This window comes from Physcomitrium patens, chromosome 17, assembly GCF_059467195.1.
Source record: "Physcomitrium patens ecotype Gransden chromosome 17, ASM5946719v1, whole genome shotgun sequence".
Classification (NCBI taxonomy): domain Eukaryota; kingdom Viridiplantae; phylum Streptophyta; class Bryopsida; order Funariales; family Funariaceae; genus Physcomitrium; species Physcomitrium patens.
The window spans coordinates 1,752,769-1,774,827 of NC_143426.1; the positions used below are offsets into that span (position 1 = coordinate 1,752,769).

Sequence of the window (22,059 nt, forward strand, 5' to 3'; positions counted from 1 at the left end):
ACACGACTTTTCACAAGATCCACCATGTAGAATTGGGCAGCAAGAAAAATTATTAACAAAAAGGGATCTCCATAAATACATTATTGAAGCATCCCTGGTTTGAAAAAACAGAGATGAAACATACATGTTATTCTACTTCTCAAATTCTATGGCCATCAAAAATTTAATTGGTCCAAGAGTTCCAATAACTTCTTTTGATTATACAAAACCACTGCTTTCAAGAATTATTCTGTTGATACTATTTGCATTACCATCATTGAGCTTCTTTAATCTCAATATAATCAGAGAATATTAAAGTCAAATTAAATCATGCTTATTGTTGAAAGATCAATTATGAGCCAAATTGTGTTCAGTTGTTTAAAATCAAAATCAGCTACATGATGTGATTGTAAAATTTTAAATAATATTGACTTCATATGTATGTGTGTGTGTGTTTTTACCTGCTAAAGTAAATGCATTGGGTTGATACAAATACGGGATTTTTATATATGGTATATATATATATATATATATATATAAATTATAAATCATTGATCTTGCAGTGTTTTTTATTTTATTTTATTTTATTTATTTGTTCATCATACTTTATTTAAGAAGAATAGGAAGAAACAAAAAAAAAGGTCACATTCTTGCAACTAAGCAGCACACTACCATTGGATCCTAGTGTAAAGTATCCCAGTATGTTGTAGAATAAAATATTTTTCCATTGTTATAACCACCTGCATTATTTTGCATTGTTCTTATCTCATCCAAAGTAGGGAATAGTTACCCAATCCCCAAACATTTTTATTGATCTTGACTTTGCTTGCAATGTTTCCATTGCATCATTCAAAACTACCTAGGTTCTATTTCCAAAAATATAAATAAATATAAAAACACCCACACACACACACATCACAATCATTCAATTGGATTCAAGTTGCACCAAACAGTGGAAATATGAGGTGTTGCCTCTTCATTCTTCCCACTCCTAAAATTAAACTACCCACTCTTTTGTAAATAAAACTAGACAACATATCAAATTTATACTCTATTTATCCTTTTTAACAGTTATCTCATACATACCGTGCACCCAGGAAACAATGAAATGGGACACTACAGTCCAAAATACCAAGCCTGTGGTCAGACCTAAAGTAGGTTTAGTGCCAGGTCTGGTAATATGAGACATTCTGAGAACCACGCACAGCCACGTGACCAGACCTAGCCACATTTTTCCAACCCTCCCGCTACCAACACTGAACAGAAGCAGGTCCGATGGGGTGGACACCGAAGCCTAGGTTGATGATGTGTGTGTGTGTATGTGGGTGGGTACATATTTAAATAAATCCAAGTCTACTTTTTCTTCCACTATTTCAATACTAGCGGGATCTATCTGGAAGATTCAAATAATGTGTGTATTTGGTCTTCTCTCACCTGATCGCGAATAATGCATCTCAACACAGTTCTTGAATAAAATATTTGTATGTATGTGTGTATATATATATATATATATATATGTGTGTGTGTGTGTATGACCATTTCATTATTTATGCTCTATATTAATACAGCTATTTTTATTTATTTTCTTTTACCTACTGTGTAAATGTATCACTAAGGCATCATGCCGTCTATCAACAAAAGTTGTGAAATGTAGATTGAAAAAATATCACAACAAGTACATGCAATAATATACGACAGCCCATATCGAAAATTTCATCCACGAATAATGGATGAAAATCAACGACATACCCTCCTAGTTCGTGAGACACTGCGTTCATCCACGCGAAATTTATCACAACTCAGCAGGAATCCCCCATTCCCTAAAATATAGGAGTGCATTCCCAATCATCGAGGGGGACGAAAATGGAGCGATGCAGACTCCATGGGCAATTGCGATATCAATGAAGGGACATATTCATCCAAAATCGGAGGGTGGAGATTCTGTATCCCCCCCTGCGAGCAACTCACGTCCATCACATTCTGTTCAAAGTGATCGCAGTGTGAAAAGGAGAAATGGGATTTAAATTAGGTGGGGGGGGGGGGGGAGCTAGAATGGAGTAGTGAAAGAAAGCGGTGAGAAGAGGGGGTTTGCCCAAGGGAGAGGGGGAGTTACCGAGATCTGCTCTGCTCTCCGTTGTGTTGTGGTAGATGAGCCCCAATTATGGAGACGCCGGACAAGGTCAAGGCCAGACAAGCCCAGCTTCCCCTCATTTGTAGGCTAGCTAGCTGTCCATCCCCCCCTCTCTCCATCGTCCCCTTCCGCCATTGCCACTAGTGAGTGCCGCTGGTGCACCCCTCCCCTGCGATCGTCCTCCTCTTCTCCCTCTCGTAAGCTTCTCCATGGATGTTGTTGTGTCGCGATCTTTTATTTCGTGGTTGCGGAGCTCGGACCTCGGCGAGGCGACGCGCTGAAGCTTTGCCTCGTCTTTCGCGGGGCCGTGTCTGGTTTGTGGACGCGGAGCTGTTCGCTGTGAGTTGGTCGGTTTGTCTTTCGCTCGCTCGGTCGTTTGGTTCTTCGTCTCGTTTCACCAGGAGAGAATGCTGCGGTGTTGCAGTGGCGTTGGGCGAGTGTTAGGTCTGTTGTGATGTGGATATTGTGTCGGTTGTGGGTTTCTTGGTATATATTAGGTGCCGTCGTAGGGGGGGGGGCTGTCGAGGTACTTCCGAGGCAGTGCGGGAACCGGAGAGATATGGTGACGAGTTGTCCGTGGTTGTTTCGACGTACTTGTTCCGTTGAAAAGGATGTTGAATGTCATGTACCGGCATTTCGTTGTTGTTTCACCACGTGACTGTTGGTGCATGAGCGCGAGATTGGTTAGCATTGTTCGTTATTGTGCACATCAATTTCCCCCTACCTTCGAAGTCAGAACGTGTTGGTGGTAGTTTCAGAGGAATGCAGTTGTTTTGGAGCCTGTGCAGGTCTGCATGAGATGTCTTTTTAATGATTCGCTCTCGGGCTTTATCTTTCCCTGATCAGTAGGTCTGCCCACCACGTATCCTATCTCGATAACCTTGATTTTTGAGATCATGTACGTCCCGAGCACTGAGGAGTTCCTTAGTCTGGATCTTCATTGTGCATGGCACATCACTTCCGTGTTCTTGTAAGTTGGTGGTGCGGAGGTAGGAACGCCCGGGCGAATAAGTATCAACGAAAGACGTCATTTCGTTAATCTGCGGCATGCATTCTCTCCGTCCAAATATCAGGAGATGGCCTTGGCGAGCTTGATAAAAGCAGGGTGTAGTTGCCCTACATTCGATATCTCGTATTGACTTTGGACGGGCCGGTTTGTTCTTGGTTAATACTGTGGCTACGGGCTATTTCTCTTCCGTCACTTCAAGTGTTCCAGATTCTTTTGACCCAGTTCTGTGAGATATCTTCTGGGAACGTTTGCACTAGCAGTTCTTCCTGAATATGCTGTCTGACACTCGGAGAGATTTTGGTGTGTTAGTAAGTTGTGGAAACAGATTGTTGGCGTATGATTGTCTTCGTTGAAATTCCTGAATTCCCAGTTGAGCTAAATATGCGTATGATATTCTGTGTTTTACTATTCTTTTATTAGTTTGTACATCTTGGGGTTTCTTATCACTTCTTTCACCGATTATTCTGCAGGTGTATGTCCTGGTTGGAGCATGGCACACTTCCCCCTCTAACCTACGAACGAGAAAGTCGACGATGGAGGGTTAGAATAAGGGTCTGGTTACATCCCGTCGGCTTCCTCTTGGTCTCAGCACACACGCTCTTCCAAACCAGCTGATCTCATGCGCCGTAACAGCGATTATCTAAGCTGCTAAAAAACGTTTCTCGATGGCATTCAGAAAGAATCCACCGAATCTGCCCTTGCGGAACCATTCCAGGAATGGCGGGTACCGGGTTTCTGTTATTGGCCTCCTATTAATATCTGTCCTCGCCCCTATTTTGATCTTGGCGACAAGGACGTCGAACTTCGTATCAGCAGGTATTACTTACACTCTCAAGTACCCAGGATTGGATTTCTTGATGATTTTCACGTCATGAAGCTCATATCTTGTCGTCTTCCAGCCGCATTCAGCCCGTATCAGTTACTTGGTGCATTCTGAAGTGCTATCTTCGATTAGGAAGTGATATTGGACTGGTTAATGAGGTTGTCGAGTGTGCTGGGCAAGAGCCAAAGCTGCCATGTCAGCATGTCGATATCACAGTTCATCTGGAATCATACATAAAAAAAATTATCAGCGAGAATGTGAGCCAGTTTCGAGAAAACTGGATACTTACGGTTTTTTTCACAGTGGTAATTGCATGGTCCCGTGAAAGCATTTGTAGATAGGTTTCACCATCATTTCTGTCCAGCGATTTACGTTTCTGGTGGTATCTGTTGTAATGTCTTGTGTGCAGGCTTAAATGGTGACCAATCATCTGTCTCGGTATGTTCTACGACTTTCTCCCCTGTCTGAGAATCGATTCCGCAATTTCTTATCCTTTATGTAACTTTGTGTAATCGTCTTCCCGTCCAACCTTAGAGTCCTTGCTTGATGCCTGCTCCTGCAGTCAAGGATAGAGGAGATTCGACGACGCAGTGCGTTGGAAGGCATAGAAGCTCTGCTTCCTAAAGAGGTGTGTTCCCTTTTCCTTGGTTATAGGAGATTCCAGGATCATCAGAGAATCTCTGCTGGAGAATTGTAATGTAGATCCACGTCTCAAGTAACTTTATAACTACATAGATCTGTTCCGAAGTTGTGACTTTTTTTCTAGAATTTGCGTATGGGTTGCAAACTATGAAGTAATGTTCATGTATAGATTTGTGTTCATAGCTGGAATGAATATAAATTGTGTGTGTGTGTGTGTTTTTTTTTCTCTTCTCCTCATTCTGTTTCGTTTGGGTTTTCAGGTATTGGACCTAGTTAATTCTAAACCAGAACGCACTGGACCTCTGAATTTGAATATCGTTGGCCACAAAGATAGGTCCTCATCTTGGGTTCAAGAAGAGGGCAGGCTTTCTTCAAGGAAGTCCCAGTCTTATGAGGTAATCTCCGGGTAGATTCGCTGGGCATTGTGGGGTTGTTTCTTACTTTGCAATATACTTGCGCTACAGGCCAATGTGGCACTCTATAGTCCCAGGTGTTTACGTGCTACATTCAGAATAATAGAGTATTTCTTCTCTGATATCCAGGACGCCAAGGTGGCCTCAGACAGTGGAGACAAGAATAAGGTCGGTAATGAAGAATGGGATGGCGAGAAGACGGGTATGTGTAAATGCTCATTTAAAAGTTTTTGAGAAACTCATTTGTTACACGACTGATTTCTGTGAAAAGTCTAGCACCTTTAAGTACTTCAAGTTGAAGTTCAGCCGTTCATGTTAGAGTACATGCTTTCTCTTCTTCATTCGACCTAACAACGCTCTAATTTAAGTTGTTTAAATTTAGCCACACTTCTTATCGTCTGATCCAGTTCAAGCAATTGTCCGTATACTAATTGTATGAACTCGCTGTTGCTTGGTGTGTTCCCAGTGAATGGCATGATCTCGCAAGTCGTCGAGGCCAAGGATGATTCAAAGACTGAATCCAATTCCACGGATTCCTCTAAGGAGGTAGGAAGCAGCGTCAGCACGTGGAAGCGAGATTCGGATACTGAGAACTCGGATGCCCTTGTCCGGCTGATGCGGGACCAGTTGATCATGGCACGAGCTTATGCCAACATTGCTCAAGGTCAAGGTCACTACGACTTAGTTCGTGACCTGAAGCTGCAAATTAAGGAACATACAAACGTCGTTGGAGATGCCAATGTGGATGCTGAATTGCCAGCAGGGTATGCAGCAGACTCTTCCTCTCAATACTTTCGCATCCTTCAGTGTCGAGATTTTGGTTTTGAGAGTTGGGTATGGGTAGTATGGGAGGTTGTATACTTGTGTTTTCGATCTGCTACTATTGCTTATGCGGTTACTTATTCTTGTCTCTCTTGAACCCCTCGCAGCGCTGAAGGCAAAATGAAGTCTATGAGTGCGCTTTTGGTTGAAGCTCGTGAGAAGCACTACGAGAATGCGGTAATGATAAAGAAGTTGAGAGCAATGTTACAGTCTACTGAGGATAACGCCCGAATGCTGAAGAAGCAAAGCACTTTCCTAAGTCAGTTGGCTGCCAAAACTGTACCGAAAGGACTGCATTGCTTCTCGATGCGTCTAACCGTGGAATATCATACGCTTTCGTCTGCCGAGCAGGAGTTCGAACGCAAGGAAAAGCTGGAGGACCCTGATCTTTATCATTATGCCCTTTTTTCTGACAACATCCTGGCAGCAGCAGTTGTGGTGAACTCGACCATTCTAAATGCTAAGGTACAATATCTATGGATAATTACGAAGCTTTTTTCCACTCATGATACAGATCTACTTGTGAGATGCTTGTATTTTTTTAGCATTGAATATTATTATTATTATTATTATCATTATTATATATTGAATTGAGTATAGAATAGCGTCTTTCATGCATGTGTTGTTACTGAAGGCTCGTAAGTTAATTTCACCTGTCTCGCAGGAACCAGAAAAGCACGTGTTTCACATTGTCACTGACAAGCTAAATTATGGTGCTATGAAGATGTGGTTTTTGGCAAACCTTCCTGGCGATGCCACCATTGAAGTGCAAAACGTCGATGACTTCAAATGGCTGAACTCCTCTTACTGTCCTGTGCTGAAGCAACTGGAGTCTTCTTCCATGAAGGACTATTATTTTAAGGCTGACCAAACTAATCCCCTTGCAGCAGGAACATCTAATCTCAAGTACAGAAACCCGAAGTACTTGTCTATGCTCAATCACCTGCGGTTTTACTTACCAGAGGTGTTCCCAAAGCTTGACAAAATCCTGTTTCTTGATGATGATATCGTCGTCCAAAAGGATCTCACTCCTCTCTGGGACATTGATCTAAACGGCAATGTCAACGGGGCTGTTGAAACTTGTGGTGCCAGCTTTCATCGGTTTGATAAGTACTTAAACTTTTCTAATCCTTTGATTTCGGAAAACTTTGATCCCAACGCCTGTGGATGGGCCTATGGGATGAACGTCTTCGACTTGAAGCAGTGGAAGAAAGAAGACATCACCGGCATTTACCATAGGTGGCAAAGCCTGGTAAGCTTACATACTTGAAACGAACTTGATCTTTCATCTCATCAGTTTTACAGGCTGTAAGATCTTTTACACTCTTTGATTATGAGCTAATTACCATTTAATATTGGCCTCCAGAATGAGGATCGTACTTTATGGAAGCTTGGAACACTACCTCCGGGTCTCATTACGTTCTACAATTTGACCCAACCTCTGGAGAAGTCGTGGCACGTTCTTGGACTCGGTTACAACCCCGCCATTGAGGAGTCAGAAATCGAGACTGCAGCAGTTATTCATTGGAATGGCAATATGAAACCATGGTTGGAGATTGGGATGGTGAAATTCAAACCCTACTGGACTAAGTTTGTCAAGTACAACCACCCTTTCTTACAGCAATGCAACATCAACGAATAGAGCTGCTGCTCCGAGTGTGGTCGCTATGACTCATCATGCAGTTACAAAGAGGTGGTCTGTGAGCGAAAGTGCTGCTTCAAGGGCTACCTCTGTAGTCTCGCCATCAGTGCGTGCCTTGACTACAGGGACCGGTAACCCGCTTGCACTTTGTTGCAGTAGTCTAGCCTCTTTCAAATAATTCTTTCTGTCTCCATGTAACTGGGTCTCGCTGTATCGTACCACCAAATGAGTAGAAACACACCACCAATTGTAGCGTAGGCCCTCGTGGATGAGAAATACGTCTCGGTCTCTGTCAGGCCGTCAAGCTGAGCCGGTTGCCATGACGAGTTAATCCTGCTGGGATTCAGGCGACCGCTAGAGGAAGGCTTGTCAACCTGCCTACTTGTACTCTATATAGTTAATAGTAGCATAGTTTTCAACCCATTCATATGTAAATTGCTTTTGGATTCTGATTGCTCGTTTCATAAGAATCCACTTGCGTAATGCCATCACCTATTCTTGGTGATGCTTTATGCTTCCGTGCTTTTGTTTATGTTGGTTGGTCGTCATGAAGTCATGTGGCAATTATGATTCATTTTTCTATAGCCTTTGCCTTGATCCAGGTGCTCGTTAAGTTCGCATCCATGCTGATACTAGAACGTGTGCTGTGCAGGTAGTGGATTGCCTGCGTAGCGCACAATTGTTTGTACTATATTTAAGAGGAAACTTTTCTGAGTATATTAGTAAAAGGATCTTCTCTGTGCTTGAGGTCATTGAGCACTACTCTTGAGCTGATGTTCGGCCTGATGTTAGAACAAAGTGCAGAGTTCACTCTCATGTTCGAAGTTTTTTTCTTCAATTCCTTATTTTCGCATTGACCATAGGTGGCCATTGCAGATCCCCTGGTTCCACTGTGTGGATTTGTTGTTGTGATCAATCCAGAGAATTTGCCGAGCCTCTAAACTCATGAAACTTGTCGCTTTTAAGCTTTTGCTGTTATCAGTCTTAATATAGTCATATGGCAATGTGTAACGAATTGGACTGCTTGAAGAAATTCAAACTTACCAGTGCCCTTGCAATTTCCTTAAGTTGTCATGTATGGTATAGGTAATTACACTGCGCAACTAATTGATCAAAATACACACCATACTCACAATTTGATTCCAACTCAGTCACATGGGTTGTACACATTGCATTGTCCAATGTCTTGTACATTTAAATTGTGAGGAAGAGGTGTGAAGTTATGAAACAAGTAAAAATGATTTGTAACAACCCCGAGGAACTAGACTTTGACACGAAGATGATGTTGTGTTGGACATTAAAAGTTATGGTGGCAACTGTAATTGTTATCATGCACTATTAGAATACGAAAGCAATGTTAAAATTTGTTTCTTCCTATACATTTTTCACGTAAACAAACGAATTAATGACATTTAGTCTCGGTCATTCTTCTTTGTTACCGAAAGTCAAAAACTATACATGGAAAACAGAACATGCGGGATTAAAGGACTCGGCTCTTACTTTCTGACGAGGATGGTCCCTTCTGTGAAAGGAAAACCGAAAAAAAGATACGACACCTCTTTAACACGCACCTATTCTGTTTTCTACTAATGCAAAAAGAAAAAGAGAGGAAACAATCTTTAGAAACCACGGTTGTAGGGACACGACGGTGAATACCAACTCTTTTTTCCTTGTTTTGCAGTCAGAACGAGAGTGTGTCGCAGCAAAACTGTGCTGGGAGCACCTTCCCCTGTGGCAGTGAAGAAGATTGATTGGCGAATACTGGCTGCTTGTTTGTTGCGGATCATGGCAATGCACAGCTGAGAGTGGACTTGGATTGTGTTTCTGAGAGGCCTGTGAGGGTCTGAAAGGGGCAGATCGGCAAGCTGGGGAAGCAGGGAGGCTCCGGAATGGCACTCTCGGGAATGCGAGGGCTGTCTACCTTCATTAGCGATGTGAGGAATTGCCAGAATAAGGAGGCAGAGCGGTCTCGCGTCGACAAGGAGCTCGCCAATATACGGACGCGGTTTAAAAATGATAAGGTGGGTTCGTTCTCTTTGCGTATGCTCACATTGCAGGGGTTTGATCCTTAGTTTTGAGGTTAGATCTCGTGATTTACAAACGGGGGGGCGGGGTGTTGGTTTGTGAGATCTTTCGGAATGGGTTTTTCAGGACTTGGATTTTTTGATCGATTAGCTGAGGATAGTCTGTAGGTCTTGGTGTAAGTTATGCCTGGAAGTAGAACCTCAGGCTTCTCTAGTCCGCAGATCCGTTACGGGCTGGAGCATGTAGCATGCAGATATGGATTGTAGTGCACCATTTTTAAGAACTTTTAGTTTTGGAGCATTTGGTTAGATATATGAAGCTCCGATAAGCGTTCTGAAATTTCGTCGTTGGAAGCAGACTACATTAAGAACCATTATACATCAGGTTTTATTGTAGCCGCTGTGCTGCATTACTTCCAAAGTCTCAAGGTTGACCTAATCTAACATATACTGGATTGGTGCACGTAGATGCGGACCAGTCATATTTTTTGTTCAATAATATCCGAAGACTCTCTTCTGCAAGGTAGGCAATAAAGCAATTTTAGTATGGTTAAATATGTGGGATATCTTTCATAACCAAGGCATGTGTAGGTTTAAATGAAGATGACTAGACGAACCTCAAACTTATTCACCACAAGTCTCAGCTCTTCTGTGCAGAAACCGGATCTTCATCTCCCATCTTTCTTTGTTATTTACTAGTGTATGTTGGAAGTCCCTTATAGAAAGTGTTTATTGGTAGACATATCCAGAAGTGGAATTTCGTAACATTGCGGACTTAGCAAAAGCCCATTACTTGCTGTTACCTGTTGTAAATCTTGTTACATGGACTGGAGGATTTTCTCGTGCTGAGTATCTCAATCCTGTAGCTATTCTGTGCACTTAGTTTTAACGAAAGGATAGCAGTAAATCCGCCGCTTTATGTCACAAACATTAGCGACCACAGATTTTGTTTTGGTTGTTTTCTCGTCTTAGTACTCTAGAACTGGGGTTTATTTGTCATTTATACATCTCAAGGTAAGAGCAGTGTTAATCAGTGACCTGAAAGTGCTGGTTATTCTTTATTTCAAGTACTTGATACCTATGCACTTTATCATATTTGACATGCTGCGGAATCCTATCTGCACGTTTGAAGAAATGCTGCTCTGATTGTGGGCTACAATCTACTTTTCCTTATTATCTTCTGTACCCTACCTTTTTGCTTCTAGAAGAACTTGATGCCTGATAAAGTGACATCAAGCTGTTTTTCATGAGACGTGCGGAGTCTTACATGAGGCTACACTGCAACTTTTTTTCTTGTATTCCAGGGGTTGACAGTGTACGAGAAGAAGAAGTATGTGTGGAAGATGCTCTACATTTACATGCTTGGGTATGATATGGACTTTGGACATATGGAGACTGTCTCTCTTATTTCAGCACCCAAGTACCCAGAGAAGCAGGTCCTCTTCTGCCATTTACTCTTTCATTTGGTGATGATCAGTATATAACACTGCCTGTTGTGCCTGCAATTCTCTTTGTTGTTGGAGTTCATTTATTTTGATGGCTGAAGTACTTGGTTACAATGTAGCATGCTGTGAACTTTATCTGATATACACGTAGACAATATGGAAGTGCCAAACAGGCCTTGTATGTCCTTGTTTCGGTTCTTGCAGTAGAATTGTTAATTCTTCCATGTGCTGGCAACAGGTTGGATATATCGTGACTTCTTGCCTTTTGAACGAGAACCACGATTTTCTTAAATTGGTGATCAATACTGTCCGGAATGATATAATCGGCAACAATGAAACCTTTCAGTGCCTTGCCCTTACTATGGTATGTTTTGTTCCGCTAATCCATGATGTCATGTTTGATACTGTATTCCGCACTTTTTGATATTTTAACGTGAAGCTTGGAATTCAGACTCTCAAATTGAAGGGTGTGTGGGATTATTGAGAACTTAATTTTCCCATTATTTTTGCTCTCACTCATGAAATTACCGTCCGTCCTATGGGAAACAGGTTGGCAATATTGGCGGGAGGGATTTCTCTGAATCCTTGGCTTCAGATGTTCAGAAAATCCTGGTAAGCCCATCCAGTGCAGTTGCTTAAAGGATCATTTTGTTCAATCACCGTCCAAGGTTGGGTTTCCTTTTTACTTAGTCGAATGGGAGACAAGGCAGGAACGTTGCACAGGCTTTGCAAGAAAATAGAGTGAATGTCAACCAACGGTGTTTCTATTTAGAATGTAGATGTTCATCATGAATCCTTTAAAGTTTTTTTTTTGTTTTTAATGCAGCTTTCTAATTCCTGCCGGCCTATAGTTCGAAAAAAAGCAGCACTTTGCTTGCTGAGACTTTACCGCAAGAATCCTGACGCTGTGAATGTGGATGGCTGGTAAGTTGCTCACCTGCGAACACATCAAAACGTTGTTCTAATTGTCCTTTTATGTCATAGATGTGCATCAATCAGTTCACGCATTGTATTTAGCTTTCAGATGCTCTTGTTGATACTGGCTAATTTCTGGTTTTATTGTTCATCTTCTTCAAGGAGCATATCAGCTTATTAAGTGCGCCTGCAACTATCATTGGACTCAATATTTAATTTTGTTAGTAACAGTGTGAACTTCTGGGACGCAGGTCAGAGCGTATGGTACACTTATTGGATGAGAGAGACATTGGAGTACTAACGGCTGTTATGAGCTTGCTGGTTTCTTTGGTGGCCAAATCACAAGATGCTTACTGGAGTTGTGTACCAAAATGTGTACGGATCCTAGAACGCCTGACCAGGGGTCAAGATATTCCACAAGAATACACTTACTATGGCATCCCCTCTCCTTGGTTGCAGGTGATTTCTTATTCATTTGTCAGTTAGAATTATGTTGCATATAATTGTGGAGCTGCTTTGTATGTTGACTTTCCAGGTAGCTAATCATGTTGATGGGGAATGATTGAGGTCTGAAGGATATTCCTTGGAAGACATTGGTAATCTTTAAGGATCTGCACGTACGTTATGTTTGTGATGGAGCTTATAAGAAGGCGCGAATCTTCGTTGGAAAATATGTCATTATTAATATCCTGTTGTATGCTTACTTCCATTTTCTAAAGTCCGTATTGTGGGAATCAGGTCAAGACGATGCGGGTGCTGCAGTACTTTCCTGCTATCGAGGATCCGAATATCAGGAAGTCTTTGTTTGAGGTCAGTGTCTCTGTAGCATACTGTTAGGGGTTGCTGTCAAAAGTTCGGGAAATTGTGTTTGAGGCAACCTGTAGATTGTTGCTAGTTAGAGTCACCTTGTTAAGACTCCCAGGGAAATTGCCATCCTCATCCTGCCTGCAACGTCATTTAACGATTTGTCTTGTTTAGCTTAGTATACTAAATATGGAATGTATTATATAACACTATTTACATCCAAATGTATTGAATTACTGAGGATCCTATTGATGTTTCCATACTTATCCTTTTATCCTTTTCTATTGCGACGTGTTACGTTTTGTAGACTTTGCAGCGCATTTTGTTGGGAACTGATGTTGTAAAGAATGTCAATAAAAACAATGCCTCGCATGCGGTACTCTTTGAAGCACTCGCTCTGGTAATAATTCCCGATTTACCTCTGATGTCCTGCCCCTGACAATGGTGCCGAGTCTTGGCACACAATAGTCAGCTCGTTGTCTTTTTGAGATTTGTCACGTGTCCTTCAGTACTGCAGTACTCACTTTGAGGAAGTATATCAACTGTATCCTCCCTGCATATGTGGTGATGCCAGTCCTTTGTGATGTAGGTAATGCATTTGAATGCTGAGAAGGAAATGCTGTCCCAATGCGTTGCCTTGTTGGGCAAATTCATTGCTGTGCGGGAGCCGAATATTCGTTATCTTGGCCTGGTTTGTGCATCATTTTACCATACACCACACTCGAGAAGTTTTTACGATTTCGTACCTCTGCTCGGGCTCTGACATCTGAAGTGAATGTATGTGATGTTGCATGCATGCATTATACATTGAAGCTATTTCCACGGTGCGTGCAAGTGGACTTCTGCCATCTCTAACTTTTGATAATTTTTGCTCATTTCAGGAAAATATGACAAGGATGCTCCTAGTTGTAGATGTTCAGGATATAATTAAGAAACATCAAGCTCAGATAATCACTTCCCTGAAAGATCCCGATATCAGGTATTTCTTTTCTCCCATAAGCACACGTAATTTATGTAGTCATTTGACATTAGCCTCACTCTTGATCTTGCTTTTCAACCGCTGGTTGGCGCTTTTATCGCTCATACATCGGTTTTAAATCCCTTCTAATTTAGGACGTCCTGGATGTGCATATTTTCTTCCTCATTAAAAGATTCCATGTGATCACACCTGCCCGTAGGTCTTTCAACCCGTCCTTATATTCTGAGAAAGTTAAAACTAATAATTCTCACCTGATGTGAGTGGTGAATCACAGCATTCGGAGACGGTCTTTGGACTTGCTTTACGGCATGTGTGATGTCACCAATGCCAAGGAAATTGTGGAAGAGCTTTTGCAGGTCTCCCATACTTTTCCTTCCTGGTTCTGTTTCAAGTGATCCATTTTACTTCTAATGGTCTCCTGAATTTTACTACGTAAAATGCTTGGTTGTTCTGATTTTGCTTAATTTATACTTGTAACTGCTGCAGTATCTTACCAAAGCAGACTTTGGTATCCGAGAAGAGCTCGCATTGAAAGCTGCCATTCTCTCAGAAAGTTTTGCCACCGATCTTGATTGGTACCATTATGATATATACCCTCTACTAATTAATTTATTATTTCCCTGAAACGGTGTTTACGGCTTCAGAAGTCTTGCCTTAAGATGGAAATTTCATCTATCGTGTAACACTACACAATATTATATTCTGTGTTTATATTCGTTGTGGTATATAGTGATACTTGTCAGTGAAACTTGGCGCCTGGAATAATCCACTAAACTCTACTTGGAAACTCTCATTGTAGGTATGTGGATGTCATATTGCAACTCATCGAGAAAGCTGGTGATTTTGTAAGTGATGACATTTGGTATCGGGTTGTACAGTTTGTTACCAACGATGAACACCTTCAGGTACTTGAGGTCCAATCGTCTGATCCCTTCACTTTTGTTAGTACATTTTCAAAAAGGTTCTGCTCCATTATCGTATATTGTTCCATCAGTCATATACATTGAGGGATCTGTTTCAGTTTTTTTCAGAATTGGAAGTATGCGCCTGTTTTCTCTAATAATGATCAAGCGAACATGATATAATGCAGGTGTATGCTGCGGCCAAGGCTTTGGATTATCTTGACAAGCCAGCAGTACATGAAACGATGGTGAAGGTGAGCTCTACCATGAGGCATATATTCAGTTACTTGCAGAACGTGTACTTGCATGAACCCTTTTGACGTGAGAGAATGGCTTTTTTTAGTACCACTTGCTTGCTTGGATGGTCGTTGGCGCCGGCAGACTTTCTCTGCTTTGACGTTATTTTGATTTACTGAACGTAAATAGTTGTTTCCTTCATACAATTTGCAGTTAGGTTGCAGCGTGTGGATAGGAGCATTCTGAGGGGTTGGAGTTGTACGTGCTTTTCTGATATGTTTGTAAAGTAGGGTTTTTTTGATGCTATAAGTCTAAGCACGTGCTAGTCGTTCAGTTGGCTGGATATCTTCTTGGAGAGTACAGCCATTTGCTGGCAAGGCGACCAGGTTGCACCCCAAAGGACATCTTTGACGTCATTTACGACAAATTTGCTGTTGTCTCGTACGCATCTTCTCACTTCAATTTAAATTCATAAGTATGCAAATGCAATGGTTTTTACCTGCTCTGGCTATCTTTCAGATCTTCTCTTTGGTTCCCTGTTTTACTATTAAATCTCTTTAGTGATTGGGAATATTGTGATGTCTACTGCTGCAGAATTGGAACCAAGGCTCTACTTCTTTCTGCCTTTGTTAAAATTCTGTTACATTCTCAACCTCAAGATCCTGATCTGCGGGAGCGTGTGCTAGAGATTTTCAAGAGGTGAACCACTAGAAGCTCAGTAATGGATTCTTATGATATCTTGGCTAGTACCTTAAACCTTGCTGCAATTTGGGCAAGTACGATTTGCCCAAAAGTTCGTACTTAGCTAATGCTTGGTGTCCGAACCATGGTTCGAATACCAAATAAGTAGATCATGACAAGATCGTTGCGTAGATGCTCTCGATGGCGTGCCTTCTTACTGTTATTCAAACCATTTGAGCGTTTCGAGCTTGTTTCTTCCTCTTCTTTCATCCTGTCTGGCCTACTTCATCATCTGAGTTGATGGCGCTTTTTTGGCAGGTATGAATGCTCAGTCGATGCCGAAGTGCAGCAGCGGTGCATTGAGTATCTGACATTGTGCGCGAAAGGTCCTTCTATGGTGGACATCATGGCAGAAATGCCTAAATTCCCAGTTCGTCAGGTATGTTGTTATAGCTATCATTTCATAAGATTGTTTTGAAGGGCCTTGTAAGAAACGGGATACAGTAAATACATGCTTGCCGTGAGCTTGGCATGTTCATTTCTGCAAATAAACAATGCACTAAGGAAAACGTGGTTGTTTATGTTTGTAGTCAGCACTACTTAAAAAGGCCGGAGATGCAGAAAGAGATGTAGCAGAGGAAAGCGCTACAAAGTTGAGAGTTCAGCAGCAAAATTCCACCGCGTTGGTTGTTGTAGAGCCACAGTCTAATGGAGCGGGACCTCCAATTTTGACACCTTCAGCTGCTCCTGTGCAAAAGGTATATTAGTTGTAAAATGTGGCAAAGTGAGTTTTAGCAAAACTACATTAATATTCTGTGTTTAGCATTAGCAGCCTTGAATCATTGCTGATATCTAAGGAATTTTTTGTTGTAACGTTTGTTCTACAGAAACAGGCATCCCCTTCTGATCTTCCGCCATCTGCACATCCAGCAGCGCTTCCAGTTGGGAATGGCCATACTGAGGTGTCGGCAGTCACAGCAGAAGATGTATCTGTTCCTTCGCTGCCGGAAGACCCAGTTACAGAACCTACACCACCACCGGAACCCGCACCAGCTCCATCTGGAGCTAATCTGCTTGCAGACTTGCTGGCACCTTTAGCAATCGAAGCTCCTCCTGGATATGCGGCACCTGATAGCATAGTTGATTCAAGCCAGGATCCTGGTCCCTCTGCGGGGACTTCTGGACTTGCCCCCATGCAATCATCCGGGCCAGCAGACGCATTAGCTCTCGCCCTTTATGATGGCCCGTCTACTAAAGTCCAGGTACAGGCTTTTTATGGGATTCGCAACGCCTTTTTTAATGTTTATATCTATACGTGTTAATGTAGTAGTTCTCAACTGTGTGCGTATGCTTTTTTAGAGTGTCTTCACATCCCGCCTACAGCTTTCTTTTTATTTTTGGTTTGCAGCCGATTGGAAGTGTCGAAGATTGGTTTAATGCACTTGTGATTAAAGACAGCGGTATACTTTACGAAGATCCTTTTGTTCAGGTGCGTGATTCTTCTAGAGCTGGAAATTAATTCTGTGGCTTTTGATGAATTGATGACTTCTAGATCTTCTGTTGCGTCATTTCTGTTAATGCATCGATGCCGTTTAAATTGAACTGCTAATAAAGTTCTTCTATATTAGCTTGTAACTAAGTTTTTCGGCTTCTCTATCATGCCTCTTATGATTAAAGGTTCTGCATTGATGACCACATTACGATTGAAAATATGCAGATTGGTATAAAAAGTGACTGGAGAGGGATTCAAGGGCGATTGGTGTTATTTCTTGGTAACAAGCATAACGCGTCTTTAACTAACGTTAGGGCTGTGGTACTACCACCTCCCCACTTACGGTTCAAGTCGAGCCCTGTTCCTGATACTATTCCTCCAAGGGCCCAGGTGAGGCTTTCCTGTGACATTTTTGTGGTTCAACGGTTACAAAAGTGGAACCAGAATGCTTTGTTATTGCTTTGGTTAGATATACCGCCTGGCTACTGTTTTTTTGTTACAACTGAGCCGTGTTACCGACGTCCTACAGGCATAGATGCTAACTGTTATGTGTACTACAGGTCCAATGTCCCTTCGATGTTTTTTGTCTGCGCGCCAGCCGAGAGACAGCGGTTCTGGAATTTTCTTACAATAACGGCAATATTCCTGTATGTTTTTCATCTACTTTTATCAGGCTAGCATGTAGCCTGGCCAAGCGTGTCACTAGATGGTATAATCTACTAGTTCGTTGCATGTTGCACTGCTAAATACAGCATTTTTCTCAGTCTAAGAATTTGTTGATTTACATATCCTGCAGAGAGCGACATACTTTCCATAGCTCTTAAGACTCATGTGATATGCTTATTACACGTTGTCCAATTATTACTAGAAAAGGGTTTAAGAAAGTTGTGACCACATTCTGAATGATATGTATATTTCTAAGCGTGCTTATAGAGTCTCTGGACTTCCTATGTGACAGGTCAGTGCGCAGCTGAAGCTCCCTGTATTGATAAACAAATTCTTGCAACCAGTAACAGTGTCTGCAAACGACTTCGTAGCAAGGTGGCGAGCACTAGCTGGCCCTCCATTGAAGCTCCAAGAAGTGGTAAGCATCAGTCCATCTTATTTTGGAGTTTGCATCTCTGATGACGAAAATGTTCGCTCTTACTTTTGGCGAATTACTAGCAAGAGAAATGGATGTGTACATTGAAGCGTTGAATTCGATGTTCAGAATTACATTACCTCTTGCTCAACTTGTTCTACTTCTCTTCTCTGTTTATCTTTTTCTTTCTCTTGGATCTTTTGGATCGTTCGACACTGCTGTTTTATCCATGGGTGATGAATGCTAGGTACGGAACGTCAGGCCTATGCCTCTGATTGAGATGGCAAATTTATTTAACAGCCTGCATATTGGTGTCGCTACCGGATTGGTGAGTCATAGCACCAGGGGATGTCAGGCTTACTCCTGACGCTCCCTACCCAACTTTTCTTTTTTCTTTTTTCTTTTACTTATGGGTCTCCACGGAGTTCCCTTTTATGCTGTGATTTTTCTGCTTTTGTTATAGTTCTGGATGCTAGGATTCTTGTACAACTTGAAATTAAATTCCAAGAGTATCAATTCATATTACTTGTCCTTTAATTTGATGTGTGAAATGGGCTAGACAGGTATACTGGATCAGTGAAAAACAAATTTGTGCTCACTTTTGTGAACTTGCAGGACCCAAATGAGAATAATATCGTGTCTGCAACAACATTTTACTCTGAATCCGCTCAAGCTACACTCTGCTTGGTACATTTTTTTCTTCTGTCCCTTTTCTTGTCAGGTTTGATATTTTTTATTTTTTATTTTTTATTTTTTTTAATGTCTTGTCGTCATAGCATAATACACCACCAACTTACTTGAAGGATCATATGTGTTGTCAGATACGAGTGGAGACAGATCCATCAGACAGGACACAACTGCGACTCACCGTTGGTTCTCAGGATCTAACGACAACATATGAGTATGACAATTTGAATCGACACCTTGTCATTTTTGTCATTAGAATGAGAATAAAAATCCAAGATACTAGAGAGTAGTTTGTCATATTAGTAACGAACATGCTTTTTGAAGTTGTGCCTTGGGTTTAGGCACTGATTTCAAGCATATCTATTTTTATTTCCCAGTTCCAGAGCATACTGTCTCAAGGATTTAAGTATTTTGATGGGTAATGCAGACTCATGGAGTACATAAAGCAGCAACTGATCGATACTCCGCCACCGACGATGGTGTCACCAAATGTTCCAACGACCATCCCAACTAACTCTGAGCTGACAGGTCCTGCAGCACTTCTAAATGGTCTAATTTAATGCATGAGCGGATTTCGTTTCTTCGGTTAAGCATGCCTCTGATCATGACTGCTGTGTCCAGCTCTGGATTCACGCTCAGTTTTGCACTTTGGAAGGCCAAGAAGCTAAGGAATGCGTAGCACATGAATGAGATGCGCTTAGAAATAAAATTCACTAATGGCTGATTTGTTACTGGTTATAGGAGCATTACCATTCTATTTGTAGTGCAGTGAAATCTTTGATTGTAGTTTGAATCCAATTAAACATTCGTTCACTCCCACCCAAGATACAATTTACAATGTTATGACGGTTCTATTCATCGGAAATAAAGTGAGTTATCGTGAATTAACAGATGTGGAACGTCAGCAACTAGAAATGTCTTTATTTACATGTGCTGCAATGACCCATGTGGTCTTTCTAGGCATTTGACAATGGAATTTAAGCATGGTCGCTGCTTTTGCAATACGTAGTATCTTTACAAGCTGCGGGCCTCTCGACTTAAATTTATTTCAAATGATCACCCTACCAGGTATTTTCAAGTTCAAATTGTGCTAATAAAGTTAAGGAATTTCTTATACAACTTCAGCTCAATGTAATACTCTAGTTCTTGTTGTAGTGGTTAAATGGAGGTCTTTTTGGGGCTTTGAAAGACATACTTGTGACTGGAATTTCATATATGCTCTTTGGTTTTGAGGCTATCTTTTTATGCCGCTAATGTCACCATAATTTGCTGTCTATTACATGTTATCACAACTTATTTTTATAAGCATTTTAATTGTTTTATTATTTTTATTATTTTCTATATAATTTGAATTACAACTTTGATAAAATAATTATATTCAGTTACGTAGTTATAATTCAAATTATATAGAAAATAATAAAAATAATAAAAAAATTAAAATGCTTATAAAAATAAAACAATTATATATATATATATATATATATATATATATATATATAAACTGAAAATACTAACAATTTTTTTGATTGGAATTATAAAAATTAAAGAACAATGTCAAGTGGGTGGTGGGTTGTATGTTGTGGCAATAGCAACATCCTTCACTTATTTGTGTGTTTTTTTAGAAACATTTGTATTTTTATGAATGTATAAATCACAATTTTTGTATCTTTGAATACTTAATAAATTTTTTATAAAATTTAATAGAATGTATTTGTAGAAACATTAATATAGCTATAATAAAAAGAATAAAGATCATTGTCTTTTATGCATAGAAATTAATTACAAATCATAATTATAAAAGACAAACAAAAAAACAAGATATAATTAGATTGAAATAAATTTGTATAATTCATGAGATAGAACAATTTTCATGATAAAAAATAATACTTTTTAAGGCAAAAAACACAATCTAATAAATATTAGCTATCATTCAAATAATTTATTGGTTAAAATATATATACCTAGAATAGTAATGTTTGCTTGTGTGCATCTAACTAAAGTGCCATTTATTCAAATGTTAGGAAAATAATTTTTGATTTAAGTAATCACATTTGGTATTGTTGTTGCAAATTGTTGCTACTTAATGATATTGTTATTTGTTGTGATTAATAGAATCCTTGGTAGTGCTATTTACTTTGACTTATTGTTCATACATGTGTTGATGGTGATGTTAAAATTATTGATAGTTGTTACTTATTTCACTTTGTTATAAATTACTATAACAAATTACAATGCACTAAAATAAATTACAATACAAAAAACTTCATAAAATGTATCTTTACATAAAAATATCTATTATAATGTCAAAATCAGAATATTTCAAACTATTTAAACTAAAATAATAAATTAAAAATCTTAAAAATAGGTCTTAGAAAAAAGATTAATTTTGGATAATTTTATTATTACATAATAAATTATATTATAAACTAATATTTTGTTTTGACATATTATTTCAAAACAAAGCAAGAGGGCATAATGCTAGTATGTATATATATATATATATATATATATATATTAATCAAACATGCCTTTTCAAACCAAAGTATTTAAAAAATTATAAATTATTCCTTTACAATTACTTAGAAATAAATAAATATTTATATTTCTGATGAAGAAATACATAAAACGAAATGAAGTATTTTTTACTTTACATACAATTATAAATATGAAAAAAAACTTGCAAAGATTATTTAAAAGGATGTATATATGATGTAAGTTTTTAAAATATTCTTTAATATTACTTAACAATTCAATATAAGTACATTAAATAAAGCTTTGAATTTTGGTATTGGATGATTCTAGTTGTAAAATATAACAAGAATTAAGTTATTTCATTTTTAATACAATATATCACAATTGAAAAATACTATCAAAATTTATTTACAAAATCGTGTATATATATATATATAATATTAAAATATCAAAAAACATATTATAATTTCTTTCTTCAATTTAATGATTATTTAGTATTACTCTACATTTCAATAGGATTTTGTTTCAGGATACATAAAATTTTAGCTTCAAAGAACCCCCTTGCTCAGACGTTTATAACGTTGAATCATAACATAGCATGAAAACCTTATTATTGCATGCATATCGGAAACCACAAACATGTTACTTCTACAAACACACCTAATTTTTTGAACAAACATCTTGTATCTATTTTCCAAAACCCAGAAAGGAAATAAAATAAAAGTAATAATAAATCAGAACCTTAATTGGACCTCTACAAATTATTCATATTTATTTGTTTTGTGAGATAAATATAGAAGCAAAACGAAGTCTCCACATCAACATTCGGCATGACGTCAGCAGGGGTTGTAATTCTGGGTACTGTTTCTCGCCATGCAC

General features: G+C 39.7%; 2 protein-coding genes across 13 annotated transcripts; both read left to right on the forward strand.

Moving 5' to 3' along the window:
- The first annotated feature begins 2,041 nt into the window (after nt 1–2,041).
- Nucleotides 2,042–8,403, forward strand: LOC112294521 (polygalacturonate 4-alpha-galacturonosyltransferase). Of its 11 annotated transcripts, none has more exons than XR_016498093.1 (11): nt 2,042–2,253; nt 3,590–3,935; nt 4,352–4,380; nt 4,505–4,570; nt 4,845–4,979; nt 5,127–5,199; nt 5,464–5,761; nt 5,927–6,284; nt 6,484–7,071; nt 7,186–7,592; nt 8,114–8,403. XR_016498093.1 is itself a non-coding variant. In XM_090244033.1 (10 exons), exons 2-10 carry the CDS (start codon nt 3,785–3,787, stop codon nt 7,459–7,461), a joined length of 1,974 nt encoding a protein of 657 aa, XP_090100159.1. In that variant the 5' UTR covers nt 2,129–2,253; nt 3,590–3,784; the 3' UTR covers nt 7,462–7,993. The 11 variants fall into 11 exon arrangements, 7 of the variants coding, with proteins under 7 accessions (XP_090100159.1, XP_090100155.1, XP_090100153.1 ...); XR_016498090.1 differs by having other exon boundaries at nt 2,126–2,449; XR_016498092.1 differs by having other exon boundaries at nt 2,179–2,307.
- Nucleotides 8,404–9,135: 732 nt separating this feature from the next.
- LOC112294708 (AP-2 complex subunit alpha-2) lies at nt 9,136–19,600 on the forward strand. 2 transcript variants are annotated; one of them, XM_024545464.3, is made up of 28 exons: nt 9,161–9,482; nt 9,954–10,008; nt 10,790–10,921; nt 11,169–11,294; nt 11,480–11,542; nt 11,757–11,854; nt 12,097–12,304; nt 12,584–12,655; nt 12,957–13,049; nt 13,239–13,340; nt 13,531–13,628; nt 13,903–13,984; nt 14,115–14,203; nt 14,428–14,533; nt 14,719–14,784; nt 15,102–15,208; nt 15,362–15,466; nt 15,767–15,887; nt 16,039–16,206; nt 16,336–16,710; nt 16,857–16,937; nt 17,166–17,330; nt 17,501–17,587; nt 17,899–18,024; nt 18,269–18,349; nt 18,637–18,708; nt 18,843–18,922; nt 19,136–19,600. In XM_024545464.3, exons 3-28 carry the CDS (start codon nt 10,829–10,831, stop codon nt 19,266–19,268), a joined length of 2,997 nt encoding a protein of 998 aa, XP_024401232.1. In that variant the 5' UTR covers nt 9,161–9,482; nt 9,954–10,008; nt 10,790–10,828; the 3' UTR covers nt 19,269–19,600. The 2 variants fall into 2 exon arrangements, with proteins under 2 accessions (XP_024401231.1, XP_024401232.1); XM_024545463.3 differs by lacking the exon at nt 9,954–10,008 and having other exon boundaries at nt 9,136–9,482.
- The last annotated feature ends 2,459 nt before the right edge of the window (nt 19,601–22,059 follow it).

Excerpts from the sequence above, each read along its gene's own strand:
- LOC112294708 (XM_024545463.3), top strand. The coding sequence starts at position 9,351 with ATGGCACTCTCGGGAATGCGAGGGCTGTCTACCTTCATTAGCGATGTG. Across the intron at positions 13,050-13,238 it reads TCTTTGAAGCACTCGCTCTG|GTAATGCATTTGAATGCTGA; the intron begins GTAATAATTCCC and ends TTTGTGATGTAG. Across the intron at positions 17,331-17,500 it reads CTATTCCTCCAAGGGCCCAG|GTCCAATGTCCCTTCGATGT; the intron begins GTGAGGCTTTCC and ends TGTGTACTACAG.
- LOC112294521 (XM_090244033.1), top strand. The coding sequence starts at position 3,785 with ATGGCATTCAGAAAGAATCCACCGAATCTGCCCTTGCGGAACCATTCC. Across the intron at positions 4,381-4,504 it reads GTGACCAATCATCTGTCTCG|TCAAGGATAGAGGAGATTCG; the intron begins GTATGTTCTACG and ends CTGCTCCTGCAG. Across the intron at positions 6,285-6,483 it reads CGACCATTCTAAATGCTAAG|GAACCAGAAAAGCACGTGTT; the intron begins GTACAATATCTA and ends CCTGTCTCGCAG.